The sequence below is a fragment of the Bos grunniens genome, chromosome 2, assembly GCF_055505025.1.
Source record: "Bos grunniens cultivar Pamir isolate PY7600 chromosome 2, Bosgru_T2T1.0, whole genome shotgun sequence".
Lineage (NCBI taxonomy): Eukaryota > Metazoa > Chordata > Mammalia > Artiodactyla > Bovidae > Bos > Bos grunniens.
The window spans coordinates 6664118-6689715 of NC_141166.1; the positions used below are offsets into that span (position 1 = coordinate 6664118).

A 25598-nucleotide genomic window follows, 5' to 3' on the forward strand; every position below is an offset into this window, starting at 1 on the left:
GACAAGCACAGTTGTCTGGTTCAGTGGGGAAGACAGATGGGCAAAGTAGTCAGAATGGAAATGTCACAGTAGGTCACACATGGTGTCATGAGCCCAGAACTGTTCACTCTGTCCCGTTCAGCCTGCATTTATGGATTGGCTGTACCATCCCAGGACATGACAAGGCTTAGCCAGGTTCAGTTAATCACTTCACTCTAGATCAGGAGCAATTTGACTTCCATTTACTTTGGCAGCAGCCAAGGAAGCTTGTCTATCCCTGAAAGTCCAGGTCACTAGAATGCATTCTAAAGGAGTTTGGGTTGGTTCCAGGCCACAGAGCTGTTCTCCTAAGGTTATTAGAATCCTCCATGTTTTGCAGGTTTTATTCTTAGAGCTGTCCTGACTGGAGAAAAAGGCAGGTGCAGAAGGGAAGGTTTTGAGGATGACTTAGAACTCTTTAAGGATGAAGGGTTGCATTAACATATTTGATAATTAGATGTGAAAAAATGTGATGTGAGAAAAGTGTAGTATAGTGTTTTGCTAGTCAGAGAAGATTCCTTGGGCAAACAACATCTGAATCAATTCAGAGCTTATGAGAAATTCAGAATTCAGATCCCATCCTAGGCCTTCTGGATCAGAATCTTTTTTTTTTCTTTGCAAGATCCCAGCTGATTCTTACGTACATTGAAGTTTGAGAGACTGTTCTAATGGGTAGAAGGGCACGAGCTTTAAAAGGCTCAGGCAGACTGGATTAAAATGTCAGTTCTTCCACTGACTTGGCCCTGTTGCTTGACCTCTCAGCTCTTGCAACTGAATTGTAAATTGGCTTTAGCTATCTTGCTGGGTTATTAGTTATTAAAGAGGGTAACATGTAAAACATGCTTAGAAGCATAGTAAGGTACTTTATTAGCAGCTCTTATTTGTGGTTATTTGATAAATAATATCCTTGTGAAATTTGGTAAAATATGAAAAAAGAGAGCAGGTACCATCAGAGCTAACTCTGTTCATGAGACATGCATTGGCAGTTTAGAGAACACGGTCTCCTTAGCTGACAGGCCAGTGGCTGTGGTGGGCTCACTAACCAGTTCCCCTCGGGGTGCTACAAGTGTCCTTGTTAAGTAACCAAGAGTTGATAGCTATACTTCTTAATGGCCACTGAGCTCTTAGAAGGGAGAATAATCTGCAGAAGTGGTAGCTAAGTCTTGGCCTCCAGAGAGGCCTTCACATTATAGAGAAAAGAGCTATGTCTTGAGAATAGTTTTTCTGAAGAGACCTGGGCTCATTTATGCCCCTTGTTAGCTGTGTGGCCTTCAACAAGCCATTTGACACCCCTGAGCCTTAGTCTGCATCTGTAAAACAAAGATAAATGGAGTGTCGAGGTTCCCAGTAGACAGCAAGATCCTATCCCTGCTTGGTATGTACCATAGAGCTCACTCGACAGCCTCCCAAATCCCCGAAGGTGAATCTTAGGCCTGATTCAGCTGCTTTAGAATCTTCCATACAGTAAATCCCCTACACGCAAACCTTCAAGGTGCAAACTTTCAAAGATGCAAACGTATGCCCCTGTGTGCCAGCTGTTGTACAGTACTACTGCACTTTTCAAGATACTGTACTGTATGATTAAAATGTTTTATTTTTTGTATTTGTTGTGTATTATTTGTATGAGAAGTATTATAAACCTGTTAGAGTACAGTTCTATTATAGCCAATTGTGTTAGTTGGGTACCTGGGCTAACTTTGTTGGACTTACAAATTGGACTTGTGAACATGCTCTTGGAATGGAACTCATTCAACTGTAGGGGACTTGCTGTACTGCAGTTCTTCAGAGCTGTTCCAAATCCACACCCGGATCTCCCAGTAACCAGATTGTGCCTTAGGAAAGCACACAGGCCATTCAGGCATTGCCACAAAGCTGAAAGGTTGGAATAGTAGTAGACTAGCATTTGGGATGGATTGATGATGGTAGTGATGATAATATTAGAAACAGCAATGACAATATGTATAAAAAGATACTGTCATGAACCCAGGAGTGTCAAATATAAAATCTCCATCCTTTACACTATATATTGCTGCCTTTCAGGCCCTCAGTGTAAGAAGAGACCAAATGACAGCTGCTTTTGAACTTGAGAAATGTGGGCCCGCTAAAAGCTACAGTCACCCTTCTGTAACCTCACCAATCCTACTTGCGTTCTCAGAAATAATTGCTAGTGGTTTTCTTTTAACTTAGCTGATTCCTTAGATACCTTACATTTTAAATCATCTTTTTGTGTGTAGCAAATGCCCCATTTCTTGTCTCTGAATGTGTGATCTTTGCTCTAATTATGTTGAGAGTGCCTGTTATTTCACCTGACTCTGGTTGTTTGTGAGATACTAAATAGCCATGGGGTTCAAGCTGACTTGGATCAAAGAGCAGCTCAGCCTCCCAGGACCTCAGTTTCCTCCATTAGAAAGGGGAGGGATTGAACTAAGGTCATTTGGGTGTGCAACAAGAGTACGTGAAAGATAAAGTAATGAACTTGTGTTTGCTGAAAGCAATAAATAGGGCTCTCCAAGGTCCCTTTCCAGCTCTCTGGTTCCAGCAGAGCCCAGAAATCGAGACAGAAATAAAGATTTTATTCTGGAGATGGGATTATCAATAGCAACAGTAAAAGCAGAACTTTAGGCAGATAAGGTTGCTTTGAGCCAGACCAGAGAGAGAGATCTCAGACCGTGAGAAAGGTGTTCCCCAAAGAGAGTGCAGAATGGTTAGGAGAACCAGAATATAGGACCTTGACCAAGTCTTAGAATGGCTTTTCTTTCTTGGGTATTGGGGATACAGAAATCCAGGCAGAGATGGGTCCAACTTGTGTTCCATGGAACTTTCTTTACTGTTAGACAATGTATATAGGATCCGTGTTCTTCCTTCCCGTTGCTAGTCACTTTTCCCTCTTAGACCGTGCCGTCTGTCGCTGGAAAAGCTCTGCTTTAATTGTGCTGTTTCTCTTTCAGAAGCTTCTCCCTCAGTGCAGGTTAAGTTCGCCTGCTCCTTTTCTGGCCTCCCTAGCCTAGGCAGTCTGGTGCTCCACATTTCCTCTTACATACGGAGACCCACCGCAGCTTGTGTCCTAATGACGACGAGTCCCTGGAGGCCTTTCCTGGGGGTGCAGTACCAGTTGCCTGTACGCACACATGATCCCAGAATATTCTCCGTCCCTTCTCACCCTTGCCTGGTGAAATTGTACTTAACTTGCATTTACCAACTCCAGGCCTTCCCTTTTCCTTTTCATTCACTGAGATCAATCTGTTTTTTTCCCCCTCTTCTCTCTTTCCCTCTTCTGTGTCTGGTGGATTGAGTCTTTTTAAGGCTTCCGTTTTCAGTCATTCCAGTTGAAATAAGCTGTTAACTTTATTATAAACTCCCTGTGGACAAGGACCTTGTTTTATATTTCACTTGGCTTCCACATGGCACCTAACAGTGGCCTGAGTAAATGGTAGGCAGTTGACCCATAAATAGTTGTTGGTTGACACGTGTATTGCTGGCTGAAGACCTACTGAGAAATAAGTGCAGTGAATTGGGGAATGGCATGTCCAGTTCCTGAGGCCACAGAAGAGTCTTCCCCTCCAGCAGTGGCAGCGGAGGCCTTGGTTTGAGCCTCACGAAGGACGTTGCCATCAGTTGTGGATTTTAGAACATCTACTTTAATTAAATGATGTGTATCGAGACTATAAGTCTTTAGTGTTATATTCTTTTTTTTTTTTTTTTTTAGTGTTTGTTTAGTTGGCTGCACTGGGTCTTAGTTGCGGCATATGGGCTCTAATTTCCTGACCAGGGATTGAACCCATGGGCCCCTGCACTGAGAGACTGGCGTCTTAGCCGCGGGACCACCAGGGAACTCCCTTTAGTGTTGTATTCCTTCTTGTTCACTGAAGGGGTTCCATGTTTCTTACCAGCTCTAACTTGGCTCTCACTTGTGTTTTTTCAGTTGTCATTTTTTTTTTTTTTTCCCTGTGTGTGTGACTGTTGTTTCTTTGTAACTTGAAGAATTCTCAAACTTTGAAATCCTTTTTTTGGAAGTAGACAGAATAAAAATTGAAATAAATAAATAAATATTCTTTGTGCTTCTTTTAGAAAGCTGGCCTAGTTTCTACTTTGTGTTGAATTCCCATTTGTGTTTTGGGTCATTATGCAGCACTTGGTTCAGCCAATTAAGTGTTTTCTTTCCAAGTATCTTCTATATCAGGAGTCTTTTCTTGAGGCTTTAGTATTGTTCCTTTGAGTAACATCCATCTCTCTGGTGCTTTTTTGTTGTCTAAGTGTTCTTCCCTTGGGACCTCTGACAATTTTCCAAAGCCCAGCAATTTCAGTAAGTACTTAATAACATACCCGAGGTTGCCTCTATACAGGGATCTATAAGACTTCACTCACACAGTTCAGCGTTCTGTGTTCCACTGTAGTTTCTTAACTCCGAAAAGCACACTTTGATGGCATTATATTTAGTGCTGTATTCTCTCCCCTCCATTTGACTTCCTTGCAAGCGGAGTCAGGAGGAAACAGTGAAATACATGTTAAAGGCTTTTACATTTTACTTGTGAGGTTGGCAGTATAGTTCAGCCTCTCCCTATATACACGTCAGTAGCCCCTAGTGTATCCCTGATGACTATATATAACATTATTTAATAACAGTATTCTGTACTTGAAAGTGATCTACAAAGATTATATAGTTTAATTGTTTATGTACAGATATGTACTTTAGGTGTCATGTCAGATGGGTAGTTTCAAAACTATTTAATGAGGAAAGTTCAGTCTGTCTTGCTAGTAATAACGCAGCTAACACATGTAGTCTTTACTGTGTGCTAGGCACTGTTTTAAGTGTAAACACACCCACACATTAATTCTCTGATAAGCAACGTATGCCTGTGTTTTTTTTTTAAAGACTCCAATCAGAGAGTTTCTGCCTTAAGAAGGAAGTTTAATCTGCTTCTTCACTGTGATCACTAATACATTTGGGCTTATTTCTGCCATCGTAAGTTGCTGTCTGTTTACCACACTTGCTTTGCCATTCTTTCCCCCTTCTCTACTTGCCGTTGTGTCTAATCAGTCGTTTCGGTCGTGTCTGACTCTTCGAGACCCCATGGACTGTAGCCCACTGGGCTCCTCTGTCCATGGGATTCTCCAGGCAAGAATAATGGAGTGGGATACCATTCCCTCCTCCAGGGGAATCTTCCCAACCCGGGGATCAAAACTGGGTCTCCTGCATTGCAGGCGGATACTCTACCACTGAGCCACCAAGGAAGCCCACTTACTATTGTAGTAATCACATTTTCTTAATTCATTTTTACGTCTCTTATTTGCAAATATTTGTTCAGGTTTTATTCCCTTATTTCCTTACCTATTAACATCCATCCTTCACTTAAGCCTAGGGCTAAAGTTAATCATTGTTTTTGTCATCCCCTTGGCCCTTAGAGAGTTCTAACTCTCATTCTTCTTCTCTGATCTTCCATGTTCTTACTGATTTTTCATTTCAGAGAGACTGTGGATTTTTGTGAATGTAGACCTTGGAGCCAGACTGCCTGAGTTTGGAGCCCAGATCTGCCACGTGCTAGTTGTGTGACCTTAGGTAAGTTATATAACCTCCCTGGGCTACAGTTTCTTACATATAAAATGAGGATGATAAAGAGTACCAACTTTACAGAGTTGTTGAAAAGACTAAATGAATTAACAGATGCAAAGCATTCAGAACAGCACCTGGCACGTGAGAAGCATGTAGAAAGTGGTGGCTCCTGTGGTTGTAATTATTCTACTTCATTTTTAACCTCCCCTTCCCTATCTGTTTTTAAATAGCTGGTGTATTTTAGGTATGCCAACACATTTCTTAATTTCTTTTTTATTGAGATAGAATTAACACACAGTATCATGAATTCTACTTGAAGAGTTTTTGACCAATACCTACTCTTTAACCACCACCCAAAATAAGACATAGAACATTTCCATTCCCTGGGAAAGTTTCCTCGTGTCTCTTTCTGTTTAATTCCCTTCCCCCACACCAGCCCCACAACCTCTGCAGCTGCTCTCTGGTTTCTGTCACTGTCAATCAGTTTTGCCTCTATGTCTGTTTCCTATAGATTGGGTCATATATATGTACCCTTTTATGCCTGGCTTCTTTGATTTAACTTACTATTTTTAGGGTTTATCCATGTCATTACTTGTATCAGTGGTTAATTCTTTATTATAAGAAACCTCCACACAGTTCTTCAATGCAGTTGTAACATTTTTTACCTTCACCTGTAATGTATACGAGTTCTAGGCATTCCACATCCTCGCATATTCGGTGTTATCAGTCTTTCTGGTTTTAACTTTTAGCAGCTAAAGAATTGGAGAAGGAACCGGCAACCCACTCCAGTGTTCTTGCCTGGAGAATCCCAGGGACGGGGGAGCCTGGTGGGCTGCCGTCTATGGGGTCGCACAGAGTCGGACACGACTGGAGTGACTTAGCAGCTAAAGAATATGTTGAGCAGTTTCTTTGCTTCTTGGTGTTTTGTCTTAAATTCAGTACCTCCTTTCCCGTGCAGTATCCTTCTTACCGTAATTCTTTCTCTGAGCCTCTTACCTTTGAAGGTGATTTTAGTTCAATCTGTATATAGATACATGGTTAATTTTATTTTCCGTAATATTTGAAACTGTTAACTCCATTTTATTCTGATATCTGTTGTTATTAATGAGAAGTCTGTATCAGCCAACTTGTCACTCTCCTGTTAATAATCTTTTCTTTTGGTTTGCTTACAATTTCTTTTTCTCCGTGTTGTTGATATTTTCAAGTTTTTATTCTAAAGACTCACATCTGACTTTAATTCTTGAACAGTCTCAGGAATTACACATTCAGATCGCTTCTCCCACACGTTCCTCGGTATTCCTGCCAGGAACTTCTGTTTAGATGCATGTGACGCCTTCCTATTCACTTTCCATGCCCTTTAACCTCTTTCGTATTTCTGTTTTTTGGTTGTTGGATTTTTTTTTTAACTTTGCTACCTTCTGAGTCATTTTCTCACACTTCTTTTCCTAATCAGTAATTTTCTCTTTCAGTTCAGTTCAGTCGCTCAGTCGTGGCTGATGCTTTGCGACCCCATGAATCGCAGCATGCCAGGCCTCCCTGTCCATCACCAACTCCCGGAGTTCACCCAAACTCACGTCCATGGAGTCAGTGATGCCATCCAGCCATCTCATCCTCTGTCGTCCCCTTCTCCTCCTGCCCCCAATCCCCCCCAGCATCAGGGTCTTTTCCAATGAGTCAACTCTTCGCATGAGGTGGCCAAAATACTGGAGTTTCAGCTTCAACATCAGTCCTTCCAAAAAACACCCAGGACTGATCTCCTTTAGGATGGACTGGTTGGATCTCCTTGCAGTCCAAGGGATTCTCAAGAGTCTTCTCCAACACCACAGTTCATAAGCATCAGTTCTTCAGTGCTAGGCTTTCTTCACAGTCCACCTTTCACATCCATACATGACTACTGGAAAAACCATAGCCTTGACTAGATGGACCTTTGTTGGCAAAGTAATGTCTCTGCTTTTGAATATGCTATCTAAGTTGGTCATAACTTTCCTTCCAAGGAGTAAGCGTCTTTTAATTTCATGGCTGCAGTCACCATCTGCAGTGATTTTGGAGCCCAGAAAAATAAAGTCTGACACTGTTTCCACTGTTTCCGCATCTATTTGCCATGAAGTGATGGGCCCAGATGCCATGATCTTCGTTTTCTGAATGTTGAGCTTTAAGCCAACTTTTTCACTCTCCTCTTTCACTTTCATCAAGAGGCTTTTTAGTTCCTCTTCTCTTTCTGCCATAAGGGTGGTGTCATCTGCATATCTGAGGTTATTGATATTTCTAGTAATCTTGATTCCAGCTTGTGCTTCTTCCAGTCCAGCGTTTCTCATGATGTCCTCTGCATATAAGTTAAATAAGCAGGGTGACAATATACAGCCTTGACGTACTCCTTTTTCTATTTGGAACCAGTCTGTTGTTCCATGTCTAGTTCTAACCGTTGCTTCCAAACCTGCATATAGGTTTCTCAAGAGGCAGGTCAGGTGGTCTGGTATTTCCGTCTCTTTCAGAATTTTCCACAGTTGATTGTGATCCACACAGTCAAAGGCTTTGGCGTAGTCAATAAAGCAGAAATACACAGTCAAAGGCTTTGGCATAGTCAATAAAGCAGAAATAGATGTTTTTCTGGAACTCTTCTTGCTTTTTCCATGATCTAGCAGATGTTGGCAATTTTCTGTTTAGCTTTATCTAATCTGTTTAATTCATTGATGGGTGAATTTCAGTGACTTAACTTCCGTTCCTAGAAGTTCTTTTGGTTCTTTTTCACATCTGCCTTTTCTTTTTTCATATTATCTTTTTCTTTCTTTATGACTTCCCTTCATTTTGCCTGTTTATTAAAACTAAACAGTTGATGCTGTTTCCATAGTGTTGTGTAGTTTTTAGGGTTTTCCGTTCTTGGGGTGCCGTTTGGGCTCTTTCTCGCATCTCACGTCTTTCCATATGGCAGTTCATTTCCTCATGTGACTTGTTGTTTTTACTGTTTGCCTTTTAGGGGTGTACAGAAATCCTCCTCATCTGTGACACTCTACATCTGTCTGTCTTGGTAAGGCTCTTCGTGTTTGATTTTTTTTTCCCTCCCTAACCTCCAACCCCTACTCCCATTTCCCTCCCGTTTTCAGCAGCCCCTCTAATGTATTTGAAATAATGTCTTTGGCTGCAGTGCAACTTTATCTCATTTATTGTTTTGATTATGTGTTTTTGACTCACATACATGGTATTATGCTCTAGGTCTTGTTCTGTTTGTAATTTTTTCCACTCACCTGGGTATTTATTCTGTCTAATAGCTAGTTGTTTGCTTCTTTCTAATGCTGTCTATTGCGTAGTATATATTCTGCATGTGTGTGCATGCTCAGTCAGTCATGTCCGACTCTTTGTGGCCCATGGACTGTAGCCTGCCAGGCTCCTCTCTCTCCATGGAATTTTCCAGCCAAGCATACTGGAATGGATTGCCATTTCAGGGATCAAATTCAGGGATCCCAATTCAAGGATCAAATCTACATCTCTTATGTCTCCTGTGTTGGCAGGCAGGTTTTTTAGCACTAGCACCACCTGGAAATCCCATATATTCTACATATCTATCTGCATATCACTAAATTCTTTTAATGATTGACGTCTAAATTACCTCCTGTTTCCCTGCTACCAAAAACAATGGCTCAGTGGTCTTTCTGGCAATGTTTTCTTATGGACCTGTGTGAGAATTTTTGAAGAAAATGTATCCAGGGATATGATTCTTAGGGCACAGGGCATACATGCACAGTAAATTTCACTAAATATTAGCAGCAGTTTTTTCCAGAAGAGCTATATGAATTTATATACCACCAGTTTTACCCTGGGTTCAATTCTGTGTTCTACTATTTGTTACTGTAAGACCTTAGAGAAATTACTTACTGTCTCTGGACCTTAGTCTCCTCATTAGTAAGAGGGAATAATAATAGCATCTGCATCATTAGGTTGTTAAGAGGATAAAATGAGTTAATATATGTAAAGCATATTCCTGAATATAATAAGTACTCCCTGAATGTATAATAAATATTACTGCCTTTACTGCTATTACAGCAACTACTATTACTTGTTAGCCAGTTAAGTAAGCTTCTCTTCTGAATTGCTCAGTTACATCATTTGGCCATCTTTCTCCCCACTGAATTTTTTTTACTCAAGGTTTCCAGGAATTTCTTGTATATTGTAGTAATTAATTCCTTGTTGTCTTTAAGCTTTGCGAACATCTCCTGGTTCTACCATTTGTCTCTTGTCTGTTCATCATGTCTATAGACGAGAGTTCTTTGACAAAAACCTTTAATATCAATATAGTCAAATTCATTTTTTTTTTAAAGCTTTTGGGGCAGTGTTTAAGAAGTTTCCCTACTCCTGCTTCAAAGATACCGTTTGATATCTTTTACTGTAGCTTTTATAAATCTACCTTTCACATTCAGGTCTTCCTCATATGGTTTGTCATCGTGAGCTCTTTTCTGTCTGTTTTTCTTTTTCCCTGTGTATCTCTGTGCTCTGGGTTATGAAAGTATTCTGGTTTTTTTCTCCCACATGTCAAAGACCAGATTTTGTGTAAATTTCTCAGCTCAAGACTCTTGTGTGATACAGAATGTAAATTTGGATCCTTCACCCTTTCTGTCATAGGCCTACATTTTAGATTTCTTGTGAGTGCCTTTTCCACTATTCAAGACCAGATAATTAGCAACTTTTATTGCCGTTTCCCTGAGCCAGTGAGACTTTTCAGACTGCAAATCAAGGAGGAATAGGTATTTGAGGCTCTGGGCTTTGTGCAAGGGTCTCAGTTCCGACTCCCCTAAATTCCACCTGCCTGAAGCTGCATTTCCGACCTCCACGTGAGCGTTAGTGCTTTCTCCTCCAAGCCTGAGTTCTGATTTGGAGTTTAAAACCCTACGGGCCACCATGGTCTCAAATCCCCCTTACTGTTCCAGCTTTGATTTTGATGTTACTTTCATTTCAGGTGCCTGGGGATTTCCTTTTTTTTTTTTTAAGTTTGACTATATATGTTAAAAGCATTTTTGTTATGTTTTATCTAGCGTTTCTGTGTGTGAAGTGGGAGGAAAAGGTCCATTTACATCAGCTCAGTGTGCCATTTGGCCAAAAGTCTTTCCTTAATTAGTATTCCTATTAATCTCAGTAAACTTTCAACTTTACCAACTCATATTCATTAAGTAACCTTTGATCACCCTTGAATTCATTCTGCCTTAACTATCCCCATTCTCCTTTTCTTGCTCAAGTTTATAACCATGTTTTTAGTGTCTACTGAGATAGACATAAATTGGTTCAATTTTTTAAACCCTGCTCAGTTCCTTTTTCTATTACAGTTATTTTATTATTTTCTTATCTAATTCAGTTGTTTACAAAAATATGAAATAACTGACCACAAAAATCCTGTAGTTCATGCTCAAAATACCTCCCTCTGGATCATTGGTGGCTCTCTGTATTTTTTAATCTAATGAAAGACTGACCAAAAATGACCAGAAGAATGACTTCCAAAGCAACATTTTAAATAAGTTTTAGTTTATCCTAAAAATATAATCCTAGTAACTTGTTCTTTATTAATATGTTTGTTTAAACAGATTTATGTCTGTATTACTTTCGACGTATTATAATCCATAGAGCCTATTTCTTGCCTTAGGAAGAAAATCACATTCTCTTAATATCATTTGTTCTTTAGAAAAACCACATCATGTTTGGTAGTTTTTACTTTGTTTTATTTGCAAATCAAATTCTGTTTTGACTTTTTTTTTCAGATATTAAAATAATTTAAAGATTTTCAGAATTAGCTCCCTTTTTTTTTCTCTAAAGATAGCTCCTACTTTTGCCTGTTCTAAGTCTTACAAAATTTTTTTTTTTTTTTTTTCTGTTTTCCTCAAGAATCAGGAGATATTCCGGACCTATTCCTGCTGCTACTACTATTTCAGCAAGTCAGTTAGCTCCTATGCCACAGTTTATCTGTCTTTACAAAGTATGTGTTCCTATAATACAGATGTTCAGACAAGCTGTACACAAGCAGTATGGCTAGATGTTCTCAAGATGCTCTTTAAATAAACTTTTTAAAAAAATTATATGAATTCATGAATGTTCTACAGTGTTAGATACAACATAAAGTTTGGGGTGATTAATACTGAAAAATTTACATTCCTAACTGGAAATTATTTTTTAAATAAAAGAGCTTTATTTTTTAGAGCAGTTTTTGGTTCACAGCAAAATTGAGAGTAAAGTACAGAGAGTTCCCAAATAACCCTGTCCCCACACAACTTCTCCCACTATCTTGAAACAGGGTGATGCATTTGTTACAATCAGTGAACCTACATGGATGCATGATTATTACCAGAAGTCCTTAGTTTGCATTCAGTTCAGTTGCTCAGTCGTGTCTGACTCTTTACAACCCCATGAATCACAGCACGCCAGGCCTCCCTGTCCATCACCAACTCCCAGAGTTCACTTAAGCTCACATCCATCGAGTCGGTGATGCCATCCAGCCATCTCATCCTCTGTTGTCCCCTTCTCCTCCTGCCCCCAATCCCTCCCAGCATCAGGGTCTTTTCCAATGAGTCAACTCTTCGCATGAGGTGGCCAGAGTACTGGAGTTTCAGCCTCAGCATCATTCCTTCCAAAGAACACCCAGGACTGATCTCCTTTAGAATGGACTGGTTGGATCTCCTTGCAGTCCAAGGGACTCTCAAGAGTCTTCTCCAACACCACAGTTCAAAAGCATCAATTCTTCAGCGCTCCGCTTTCTTCATAGTCCAACTCTCACATCCATACATGACCACTGGAAAAACCATCGCCTTGACTAGACGGACCTTTGTTGGCAAAGTAATGTCTCTGCTTTTGAATATGCTTTCTGGGTTGGTCATAACTTTCCTTCCAAGGAGTAAGCGTCTTTTAATTTCATGGCTGCAGTCACCATCTGCAGTGATTTTGGAGCCCCCAAAAATAAACTCTGACACTGTTTCCACTGTTTCCCCATCTATTTGCCATGAAGTGATGGGACCAGATGCCATGATTTTCGTTTTCTGAATGTTGAGCTTTAAGCCAACTTTTTCACTCTCCTCTTTCACTTTCATCAAGAGGCTTTTTAGTTCCTCTTCACTTTCTGCCATAACGGTGGTGTCATCTGCATAGCTGAGGTTATTGATATTTCTCCCAGCAATCTTGATTCCAGCTTGTGCTTCTTCCAGCCCAGCGTTTCTCATGATGTCCTCTGCATATAAGTTAAATAAGCAGGGTGACAATATACAGCCTTGACGTACTCCTTTTCCTATTTGGAACCAGTCTGTTGTTCCATATCCAGTTCTAACTGTTGCTTCCAGACCTGCATATAGGTTTTTCAAGAGGCAGGTCAGGTTGTCTGGTATTCCCGTCTCCTTCAGAATTTTCCACAGTTGATTGTGATCCACACAGTCAAAGGCTTTGGCATAGTCAATAAAGCAGAAATAGGTGTTTTTTTGGAACTCTCTTGCTTTTTCCATGATCCAGCAGATGTTGGCAATTTGATCTCTGGTTACTCTGCCTTTTCTAAAACCAGTTTGAACATCTGGAAGTTCATGGTTCACGTATTGTTGAAGCCTGGCTTGGAGAATTTTGAGCATTACTTTACAAGTGTGTTAGATGAGTGCAATTGTGTGGTAGTTTGAGCATTCTTTGGCATTGCCTTTGTTTGGGATTGGAATGAAAACTGACCTTTTCCAGTCCTGTGGCCACTGCTGAGTTTTCCAAATTTGCTGGCATATTGAGTGCAGCACTTTCACAGCATCATCTTTCAGGATTTGAAATAGCTCAGCTGGAATTCCATCACCCCCACTAGCTTTGTTCGTAGTGATGCTTTCTAAGGCCCACTTGACTTCACATTCCAGGATGTCTGGCTCTAGGTGAGTGATCACACCATGGTGATTATCTTGGTCATGAAGATCTTTTTGTACAGTTCTTCTATGTATTCTTGCCACCTCTTCTTAATATCTTCTGCTTCTGTTAGGTCCATACCATTTCTGTCCTTTATCGAGCCCATCTTTGCATGAAATGTTCCTTGGTATCTCTAATTTTCTTGAAGAGATCTCTAGTCTTTCTCATTCTGTTGTTTTCCTCTATTTCTTTGCATTGATCGCTGAGGAAGGGTTTCTTATCTCTCCTTGCTATTCTTTGGAAGTCTGCATTCAAATGCTTATCTTTCCTCCTTTGCTTTTTGCTTCTCTTCTGTTTTTTTTTTTTTTAATTTTATTTTATTTTTAAACTTTACATAATTGTATTAGTTTTGCCAATTATCAAAATGAATCCTCCACAGGTATACATGTGTTCCCCATACTGAACCCTCCTCCCTCCCTCCCTCCCCATACCATCCCTCTGGGTCGTCCCAGTGCACTAGTCCCAAGCATCGAACCTGGACTGGCATCTCATTTCATACATGATATTTTACATGTTTCAATGCCATTCTCCCAAATCTTCCCACCCTCTCCCTCTCCCATAGAGTCCATAAGACTGTTCTATACATCAGTGTCTCTTTTGCTGTCTCGTACACAGGGTTATTGTTACCATCTTTCTAAATTCCATATATATGCGTTATTATACTGTATTGGTGTTTTTCCTTCTGGCTTACTTCACTCTGTATAATAGGCTCCAGTTTCATCCACCTCATTAGAACTGATTCAAATGTTTTCTTTTTAATGGCTGAGTAATACTCCATTGTGTATATGTACCATAGCTTTCTTATCCATTCATGTGCTGATGGACATCTAGATTGCTTCCATGTCCTGGCTATTATAAACAGTGCTGTGATGAACATTGGGGTACATGTGCTTCTCTTCTTTTGACAGCTATTTGTAAGGCCTCACCAGACAGCCATTTTGGTTTTTTGCATTTCTTTTCCATGGGGATGGTCTTGATCCCTGTCTCCTGTGCATTAGGGTACAGTTTTGGTTTCATGCATTCTATGGATTTTGGCATGTGTCTGATATTTGAAGTCACCACAGTTCCATAGAGGATAGTTTCTCTGCCCTAAAGACCCTCCGTACTTCCCCCGTTTATCCCTCCCTGCTCCTAACCACTGGCAACCACTGATCTTCCGCGATCTCCATCATTTTACGTTTTCCAGAGTATCGTATGGTTGTATACATATAGTAGCCTTTTTCTGTTGGATTCTTTCACTTATGCATTTTAAGTTTCCTCCACGTCTTTACATTGCTTGATAGCTCATTTCTCTTTGCACAGAATCATATTCCATTGTTGCGATGTACCACCGTTTATCCATTTACCTGATAAAAGATGTTTTGATTGCTTCCAAGTTTTGGCAATTACGAATAAAGCTGCCGTAAACATCTGCACGCAGGTGTTTGTGTGGACGTAAGTTTTCAGTTTGTTAAATACCAGGGAGCACAACTGTAGGATCGTATGATAAGAGTATGTTTAATTTTATAAGAAACTCCTAAAGCGTTTTACAAAGTGCTGTACCATTTTGTATTCTTGCCAGCAGTGAATAGCGCTTCCTGTTGCCGTCCATCCTCACCTGCATTTGGTGTTGTCAGTGATCTGGGTTTTGGTGTTTCTAATAGGTTTTCTTTGCAATTCCCTTATAACATATGAAGTTAGACACCTTTTTATAGTCTTAGTTGCTATGTAGCTCTTTCTTGGTGGGATGTCTGTTAAGGTCTTTGATCTATTTTTTAATCAGGTTGGGTTTTGTTATTGTTGAGTTTTAAGAATTCTTTGTATGTTTTGGATAACAGCCTTTTAACAGATGTGTCTTTTGCAGATATTTTTTCCTAGACTGTTGCTCTGTGGCTTGTCTTCTCTTTCTCTTAACATAATCATTCACAGAGCAGAAGTGCTTTAAGTTTAATGAAATCCATCCTATCTGTTATTTCTTTCAGGGATCATGGCTTAGGAGGTATATCTAAAAAGTCATTGCCATACTTGAGTTCGTCTAGGTTTTCTGCTGTGCTATTTTCTGGGGGTTTTATAGTATCGTGTTTTTGCTTTTAAGTCTGTGATCCATTTTGAGTTAAATTTGTGAAGGCTATGAGGTCTGTGTGTATTTAATAGATTCTTCTTCTTTTTTTTTTTTTCACATACGGATGTCCAGTTGTTCCAGCCACATTTGTTGCAAACGCTGTCTGTTTTCCATCACGCTGTCTTTGCTCCATTGTCACAGAGCAGCTGGCTGTACTTTCGTGGGTCTCTCTGTTCTTGCGCTGGTCACACACCGTTTAGGTTGCTGTGGCTGAGGATTGAAGTTGGTACTGAGGGGTGTTAGTCCTCCTACTTTGTCCTTCTACCCTGACGTTGAGCTGGCTATTCTCGATCTTTTGCCTCTCCATATAAACTTTAGAATCCGTTTGTCAGTATCCACAAGATAACTTGATGAGATTTTGATTAGGATTGTTTTGAATTTATAGATCAAGTTAAGAAGAACTGAAATCTTGACACTGAGTCTTCCTGTCTGTGAACATGGAATATCTCTCCATTTACTCAGTTTTTCTCTGATACCTTTCCTCAGAGTTTTGTAGTTTTTCTCATATAAATGTTATATATATTTTGTTAGACTTATTCTTAAGTATTTCACTTTTTAAATTTTGCTTTTTGGGGGTGCAACTGAAATGGGAATGTTTTAGCTTCCAATTCCACTTATTCATTGCTGATGAGGAAAGCAATTAACTTTTATATTTATCTTGTATCCTGCAGTCTTGCTATTATTAGTATTTTTTGTCAGTTCCTTCAGATTTTCTATATATCCTCTCATCAGACAGTCATATCATCTGTGAACAGGCTGTTTTGTGCCTTCCTTCCCGTATGTATACCTTTACTCTCTCCAGAATGATATTGAAAAGCGATGGTGAAATGAGACATCCCTGCCTTGTGACCATTCTTGGGTAGAAAGCTTTGACTGTAATCTATGTGCATCTTTAAGTGGGTTTCTTGTAGACAACATGAGATGGGTCTTGTCTTTTGGTCCACTCTGACAGTCTGTTTTTCATCGGTGTATTTAGAGCATTGAGGTGGTGAGGCGTGAGGAGGAGGAAGTGTGTTTTACAGACAGTCGGTCTCCGTCTTTTGGCGCCTGCGCCCCCGGCCTGTGAGCCTCCCCAGCGCTTTTACCCGCCCCTGCCACACCTTTGAGTGGTTCAGGATGACTGGAGTGGGCTGAAGTTGAAATTGGGTATCTCCCCTCCTCCAATTAGGTTAGACTCTGGTGAAATATTTTCTGATTCTACACCTTGTTGAGAAGAACAGAATGCTTTGTCATATTTTAGAATGGTTACTTTCTCCTTCCTCCTGCCAGAACAGAAGGGAATTTTTCTCCAGGATATGCTGTTAGAACTCAGTAGAACTCTTGGAGTTAACACTCACAAAATTATGACTCCACCCCTCTGGGGTTTTTAACTCTCAGGCTTGTCCACCCTGAGCCTCTAGCAGTTTGTCAACTTAAGCTCAATTTTCCTGTTCTGGTGCTGTTTCCCATGGACTTGTGTTGGTGGCTTTCTCTCTGAGAAGCTGTGAGTCTCTGCCTGTCTCTCCAATTTTGGGGGCAGTGCTTTTGCCCCGTGACTTCACTTCTCTGACAGAGCTCAGAAGCGTTGCTGATTTTTCCATTTACCTTTTCACTTGTTGTCAGGGTAGAATGGTGACTTTTAATCTCCTTACATGCCAGACGAGAAACCTGGAAACCAGAAGTTGGAAATATTTTCATTTCTATTTGTCAATTTTAAATGTGGGAAAATATGGAAATAGTTGTAGAGTGATAAAGTAGTCATAATCCTTCTAACAAAGGCAACCGTTGTTATTTTGATAAATGTCTTTCCATCCTTTTTGTAGCTTTTAAAAAATTTATACAAGTGAGATTATATAGTTTTGCTATCATCATAACATCCTCAGACCCAAAACAGAAGTAGATGTCTCGTTCCCTAAACTCTTTCGTGTTATCTGGATCATTTCGGATAACTTACTCACCAAACCAGGAACCTGGGAATTGTCTCTGACTTCCCTCACATCTCTTCAGATACTAAGTCATGACGTTACACTTTCTAAATTATTTTTTGCTACCTCTCTCTCTCCCTTCTGTTACCACTTCTCCTGGTCAAAGCCCTCAATGATTTACCCCTGAACTTCTGCAGTAATAGAGCCTGACTCTAGCATTATCCCCTTCATATTCTGCACAAGTGTCGCTTGGATGGTATATTCCCAAATGCCTATCTGACCATGCGACTGTCCTAGTTAAAGTCCCTCAAAGCCGTCATTGACTCCTCACTGCCGTTAGGCTAAATCCAAGCCCCTGAGCGTGGTCTGTGTGCCTCTCTGCGGGCGGAGCCTTGGCCTGCCTCTCCAGATTCGTGTCCGGGTGCTCCCTGTCCCCTTCTTTATGTCCCACTATCACTGATCTCCTGTGCTCCCCCCTCCTAAACTCCTTCCTGCCACCGTGTGACGTGTTCTTATCTGTGTGCTTCCCGTGGGCTTCCCTGCTTGGAATGCCTTTTTCCCCTCATCAGTGCCTACTCATTTCTTAAGGCAGGTTAGCTGTTAGCTCCTCTGCAGAAACCTCACTCTGACTTTTGGATATCCCTGTTCCCCAAGCTGGGCTTCCAGGTACAAATCTCTATCATTACATTTCCTCCCATTCATTTATTCATTCCACCAACTAACCAGCAGTGTTCGTGTTGGGCAGAATTTTAAGCACTGGGATACAGCAGACAATGAGGGGAACAAAGCTCGTTTTCTAACGGAGTTTATGTCCTAGTGAAGGGAGGTACATAATAAGTAAGTAATAAAAACGTGTCAGTAGCTATGATGAAAAATAGAATAAGAGGGACGGAATGTTCTGAGGTTGGAGAGGAGGCTACTGTTTAAAGAACATGGTCAGGGAAGGCCTCGTTGATCATGTGGCTTTGAGCAGAGCCCTGATGGGGGCGGGAGTGAGCCACACACACATGTGAAGAAACCTGTGCACGAGTGTGCTTCATGTGTTCCATGAGCAGCCCGTAAGGCCTGGGGCTTTCAGCACATGGGTGAGGGGGAACAGGGGGAAGATGAGTTCTAGAGCTAATGACAGCCAGAGTCAAATTCTGGCATTTGGCTTTTACTCTGAGATCAGGAACCACGGATTCTTTTGTACAAAGGGACGGTACCTGTCTGTGTCCTAAAAGATGACGCTGACTCCTGGGTTGAAGATAGAGAGAGTAGGGTAGAGAGAGGTAGGGCTCAGAAGGGGCGGAGGCATGGAGACCAGTTAGGACGTCGTTGCAGTAGCCCGGATAAAAGGTGATGGTGGCGTGGGCTGACCGAAGGAGAGCCAGGGGAAGTGGTGATTAGTGATTAGAGTTGGGATGTATTTTGAAGATAGAGCCAACAGGATTTATAAAGCCTTGGATAAGGGACATGAGAAAAGCAGGAGTCCAGAATGATTTCCAGGTTTTGTATCTGAACAACAAGAAGGGACAGAGTTGCTGTGAAGTGGGGGGAAGGTGGCAGGGGAGTTCGGATTTAAGTTTAAGAAGCTAATTGGGCCTCCAGTTGGAGGTGTTCAGTAGGTAGTTCCAAGTGTGCGTCTGGAGTTCAGAGGAAGGGTCTGAGCAAAAGATATAAATCTGAAAGCTCTGAGCATTTAGATGTTTCAAAGGTGTGGAATCAGATGAGAGAGAAGATAAGATGTGAGATGACAGTCCTGGAGCAAAGAAAACTTTGGAGGCCAAAGTGGTGCAGAGGACCCTGCAGAGGAGCCAGAGTGCAGGCGCAAGCGAGAAATGCATCTTGGAGGGCGGGGAATGGTGACCTATGTCCAGTGCTCCAGGCAGGTCAGGGTTGTATTGTAGACCTGTTCATATGTGTTTGTCTCCTTCAGTTGGCTGAGAACTCGGGAGCAGACACATTTAGCAGTGTTGTTACTTACAGCTTTGAAATCAGTGAGACATGGGCATGCCATTTAATGGCTATTTTTCCTTAGGCTGGTTCTCTCAGTCTCTTTGAGCTTCAGTCTCATCTGTGAAATGGGAAGGTTAGAGTATCTTGTAAGGATCAAATGAGATCGTCCAGATGGCACACAAGCAGACTCCCTTTCATGCAGTCAGACCCATGCCAGTTATCTTCATGATTAATTCAGTGCACCCACCCCTTGCTATTCAGCAGCATTTGCTGAATGAACCAGTGAATTGCATGTTCATTTTAATATTTCATTCAGGGCATTTCCCTGTGTGCTTGTGAAGCGTTAACGGGGCATTTCTGGGGGTTCCTCTAGGACCGTGTGCTGACCCTCACCAAGCGTTTCTGGAAGAAGAGAGGAAGGGGAGTCCTCGGACAGAGCTGAAGTGATGGAGCTCCCCAACTACAGCCGGCAGCTGCTGCAGCAGCTCTACACGCTGTGCAAGGAGCAGCAGTTCTGTGACTGCACCATCTCCATCGGGACCATTTACTTCAGGGCCCACAAGCTGGTCCTGGCTGCTGCCAGCCTCCTGTTCAAAACCCTGCTGGACAACACAGATACCATCTCCATCGACGCATCCGTCGTGAGCCCCGAGGAGTTTGCCCTCTTGTTGGAAATGATGTACACAGGCAAACTGCCTGTGGGCAAGCACAACTTCTCCAAAATCATCTCCTTAGCCGACAGCCTACAGATGTTCGACGTGGCCGTTAGTTGCAAAAACCTTCTGGCCAGCCTCGTAAACTGCTCTGTCCAGGGTCAGGTGGTGAGGGACGTCTCCACACCATCAGAGCCATCCAGGAAGGAGTCGGAGAAGCCTGAAACGGAAATCCTTTCCTCCGAGGGTGCTGGAGAGCATCATACTTCCCCGGAGGTCTCCACTCCCCCAGAGGGCCCCGTGAAAGTGGAGGTGAAGCACGGGGTCCATACAGCAGTGCAAGAGATGAGAGTGGATCCTCCTGCTGCCCAGGAGGTTCAGGGGCACACAGACACCCCGGGGTCTCATTCAGCTGAAGTTTGTCCCTCCGCCCCTGTTGTACAAACCTTTAGGGAGGCCAAGGAAGCAAGCACAGAACAAGGTAATACTCACTTAATCGTTGTTTTGTAACCTGTCCTTCTATTACTGGACTCAGTGACCTTTATGAGTTTTTTTGTTTCATTGATAAACTTGTCAAAGACCACTGTTAGATTGGAAACCAAGATCCAATGCAATAATTGTACTAGGGCATTCGTCTTTTAAGCTCGTCTGTGGTTTTAAGCGTTGGAAGCCTGAAGGTGAACCACAAAGCAGAAAGCAGTATTGTATTGGAATGACCGTGTACTGGTTTTATTTTTACCCGTTATCTTAACTAGGATGAAGATGACACAGAGGAGGAAGCTGTGAGAAATGGTGTTTCTGCTGCTCATAGTTGATATGTTAGATACCATTTATAAATGCAGTGCATGACCTAAAAGTTCTCAGCTTACACTTGTAAAAATCATTTCAAGTAATCAGCCACTGATTTTTTAAATTTTGTTTTGTTTTCCATTCAGAGTATGAGGGGAAACATTACCAGTTGAATTTTCTTCTAGAAAATGAAAAAATCTTTTCAGACGCACTCTTGATTACCCAGGATGTTTTAAAAAGACTAGAAGAGTGTTCAGAAATTAAAGATGTGCAGAAGCAGGTAGGTACCATGAGTTTTATTTGTTAGCTGGTTTCATGTTCTCAGGATAGATCAGGTATCGGGGTCTCAATTTTTTTCAAACCTTAAGCTTTTTTTGGGTGGGGGGACATTTACCCCCTAAAAGGACAATCTTGCAAAAGTGCTAGGCAAGGTATTTTCAAAACAAAAACACGTTTTGATCACTAGGTGAATCCCCAGTTTTGAACCAGGATACTTAACTGAGGTTACCATTTCCTCCTGATTAATCAGGAATAAAATGAGGCAGAAGGCAGTCACAGATAACCCCAAATCATAGATCAAATAATAGAAACAAAAAACAAAATAACCATAAATACTGAAAACATGATACAAAAAGGATTTAATACAAACTTACATAGTAAATTGCATCCAGTTTTTAGGAATACAGTTGCTATTTTCAGACAATAATGGGGAACTTGTATTAAATACTTTACCCGTGCTATGCTTGGTACATATGTTAGTTATCTCATTTAATCCTCACAAAAATCATTGAAGTGGATACTATTTTATTATTTTATATCCCTGTTTTACGGATGAGAAGTATCTCAAAGAAGTGATATAGCTTGGCCAAGGTTGCGGAGGTCATGAAACTAAACTCTGAGCAAGAAGTCAAACCTGAGCGTTCTGATGTTAGAGCTCTTCTCTTGCACTGAGTTATTGCCTCCCAATGGGGTAAAAATGATACGTGTATGTCAGGGTGTATAACTGTTCAGTGTGCTTATCATCTCTGTTACTTGGTTGATGTTTTCTGTTTTTCTGTCATCTCAATGAGATGCGTCCCCACCAGTGGGCTCCCTCACTACCCAGCTCCTCACGCTTGACGGTGCAGGGCTGACCACACGGCCACTCTAGGACTCCCTCGCTTCCCCTTTCTCGTGGCCTCGCCTCTTATTCTGAGGGCTGCTGGCAGAGTGAGCGGGCGCTGCCCTGCAGGCTTGCTCATCTGACTGGCAGGTCTGGTGGGGAGGCCTCTGGTGCTGTAGGCAGTTTAATGGCTGTTAGTTACTGCTGGTGACTGAGTTGGTAAAGAATCCGCCTGCAGTGCAGGAGACCCCGCTTCGATCCCTGGATCGGGAGGATCCCCTGGAGAAGGAAATGGCAACCCACCCCAATATTCTTGCCTGGAAAATCCCATGGACAGAGGAACTTGGTGGGCTACCGTCCATGAGGTCGCAAGAGTCGAACATGACTTAGCAACTAAATGACCAGTTACTATTCATCCAAGCAATGCATGCCTTCTACTATTTAAATAGTTCCCTAATTCATAGCAAGTTACTTTTTATTTTATTGTTTAATTTTTAATTGGAGGATAGTTGCTGTACAGTGTTGTGTTGATTTCTACTGAAGAACCCAAATCGGCCGTAAGTGTGTATGTTTGTGTGTATCCCCTTCATCTTGAGCCTCTCTCACTCTGCCCCACAACAAGTTACTTTTTTGAACAAATAAATTCAAGGTCAAGTGTTTACCGCAACCATAGTTTACTGACAATTGGCTGTAAGTTGTTTTCTTGAGGGAGAAACTGTTTACAAGACGGCGTGGACCCTGATGGCTCTCCTAGGGGAGGTTTCAGACTGTAAATCCTGGCACTCTTGGCGCTGATTATGCAGAAGGACATGATGGTTTTATATTTTTGCACTTGGGTGTTCTCTTAACGGTCCAGTCCATCATGTCTGTCACTAGGTTGTTACCTCGACAGCTTACAGACACCCGTCTTCGTTTTCTCTCTTACAACTTCCTGCCCACTTAACTTGGGCTGCAGAGGGGCATCGTCACTCCTTAGACCGGCAGTCCTCGGATTACCGGTGTCACGTGTGTACTCACCCACACTGTGTCTGACGCGTTTTCTTCTCTTAACACTGGTACCTAAAAGTGTCTGGCACATAACAGGTGCTCAAAAAATATTTGCTGTATAAGGATTCATTCAGCATTTCCCCCCTTCTCCTTGCCCTAATCCTTTGATGGCAACAACAGTAATAGTACTTTGCAACAACACTGATTCTCTGTGGGTGATCTTTATAGGATTATGTTATTTCTTCCTCGGTTTTAGAGGTCAGAGTAAGATCTCTACAAAACACTTGGTGGCTACATTTAACACTGATTCTGTTTTATTCTATAATAAATTGTTCAGCTACAGAAAGAAAAAGGCAATAATACTGTAAGAACATAAGATTAAATTAAACATAGAGTTGGAGGAGGAATTCCTTGGTGGACTTGTCGCTTCCACTGCAGGGGTCCCAGGTTCAGTCCTTGGTTGGGGAGCTAAGATCTGGCAAACTGTTTGGCAGGGCCAAAAAAATATGTGTATATATGTAGAGCGAGCAAGCAGGAGAGAGTTAGGAGTCCCTGCCTTGTGCATAGGCCCTGTATACTTCTTTCTCTCACTTTCCCTCACGCTCTCACTTTCTTTTAGACAGCTTGAGGTATGATTGACATATAGCAAACTGCACATATTTAAAGGTTGCAGTTTGCTAAGTTTCAAAACCTGAAATCATCATCACAGTCAAGATAGTGACCGTGTCCATCCCCCCCTAAAAATATTTTCACATCCCTTGGCAATCCATCCATCCTCCCCCTTTCCACTCGCCCTTCCCCAGGTGACGCTGGTCTGCTTTCTGTCTTGATGAATGTGCATCTTCTCGAGTATTACATAAATGGAGTCCTACAGTCTGTGTTCCTTTTGGTTTGGCTTCTTGCATTCAGCATAACTATTTTGAGGTTCACCCAGATTGTTGCATATTCATTCCTTTTTATTGCTGAGCGGCGTTCCATTGTATGTATATACCATTTATTTATCCAGCTCTACTATTTACTAGCTCTGGAATAGAAAATGGGACCCTACTCCAGTATTCTTGGCTGGAAATTTCCGTGGGCAGAGGAGCCTGGTGGACTATAGTCCGTGGGGCCGCAAAGAATTAGACAGGACTGAGTGACTGAGCATGCGCACACACACCCCCCATTTACTAGCCTTGTGACCTTCATCGGCTTACTTTCTATAAGTCTTAATTTCCTAATTTGTAAAATTTGGGAGAGTTATCACCTACATCATAGGGTCATTGTGAATTAATTAAGATTTATGTAAAACTCATACTAAGATGCCAGGCACATAGAAGGAGCCCAACAGGGGATGACTGCTGCTGTTTGCTGATACATTAACTCGGTGTTTTTGGACTCAGTCAGCCTTGAAACTCCTTTTTCACTTAATGCCTTATAATATCCTAGTACTGTGGTCACTTCCTTTGACACGAGATGGTTTACTGTTGATGTTTAAGCTTAATTTGCAAGTCATGCTTTCAAATGGGTGCCATTACCCTTGAAAGTAGTTTTCTGAACTGCCAGTGTAGTGTCTCACACGAAGCCATCAGTCTCTAGAGTAACAATTCAGTGTATATAAAAATGATCTTGTTAAAATGTACGCCTCCAGACCACATTTCCGGAGTCTGAATCTTACATTCTGGTGGAGCTTGGGAATCTCCATCTTGAACGAGTTCCCCGTGGATGGCTTTTTTGGTACCTCTAGACTACATTTTGAGAAGCATTGCTGGAGAAGTTAACGGCCTACAAAATTCTTAATGTGTGATGGCAGATGTCACAGCATCTATGCTGACAGCTCTCAGTGTTTTGAGGAGTTGCTGAATGCCCATTTTCCCAAATGTTATTCTTTGCTTTCCTCTTGATTCAGCAAATATTTACTGAGCAACTGGTATGTGCCAGGCATTGAGCTGGTTGCTAGGGAAAAAAAAAAAAAACATAAATAAGGCTGGATCCCTATCCTTATAGAATGTCTTGACAGCAAAGAAACCCTGGCACATAGGCACTCTACATTCAGCTACAGTTTTAAAGGTTGTTTGGGGAGTTTGTTTGGTGTTGTTGTTTTATTTATACATTTCTAGCTCCCAGATAGCTTTGACTGTTTTTGGTAGTAGTGGTGGTTGTTTTTGGTTAATCATCATCACATTAAAAAAAAAAAAAAAAATTAGCTTGGGCTTCCCTGGTGGCTCAGTGGTAAAGAATCCGCCTGCCAGTTCGGGGGACACAGGTTCGATCCTTGGTCCGGGAAGATCCCACATGCTGCAGAGCGTGTAACCCCGTACGCCGCACACTCGGTAGTGTGTGCTCCAGAGCCCGGGAGTTGCAACTCCTGAAGCCTGTGCACCCTAGAGCCCATGTTCCACAAGAGAAGTCGCTGTAATGAGAAGCCCACACACCACAGCTGGAGAGTGGCCCCTGCTCGTCGCAACTAGAGAAAAGTCCACTCAGCAACAAAGAGCAAACACAGCCAAAAATAAATTAATAAAATTATATAAAAAGAGATAGCTCGATGTTAAAAATAATTTACACTTAGATGTATAATTTTGAGGCCTCTTAAGGCTTATAGTGATATTCTGATTGAGATGGACTAGTCGGTTCCTTTTTTTTCCCCCTAAAAAACGGATATGAGATAGGCAGTTGG

General features: G+C 41.7%; 1 protein-coding gene across 16 annotated transcripts in view; it reads left to right on the plus strand.

Annotated features, from left to right (window-relative positions):
• ZBTB40 (zinc finger and BTB domain containing 40) overlaps nt 1–25598 on the plus strand; it is a 78568-nt gene that overhangs the window by 21205 nt on the left and 31765 nt on the right. For 8 of the 16 annotated variants that reach the window (XR_015150212.1, XR_015150216.1, XM_086364981.1 and 5 more), the window contains 4 exons: nt 5484–5575; nt 8544–8594; nt 19782–20542; nt 20997–21130. The exons of 1 other annotated variant lie outside the window; for it this stretch is intronic. Coding sequence is in view for 11 of the 15 variants with exons in the window: in XM_086364981.1 (XP_086221107.1) it covers nt 19855–20542; nt 20997–21130 (822 nt within the window). In the remaining 4 variants the exon portion in view is untranslated. The remainder of the gene's footprint in view (nt 1–5483; nt 5576–8543; nt 8595–19781; nt 20543–20996; nt 21131–25598) is intronic. 7 more of the 16 variants (XM_086364985.1, XM_086365042.1, XM_086365003.1 and 4 more) reach the window with 4 other exon arrangements.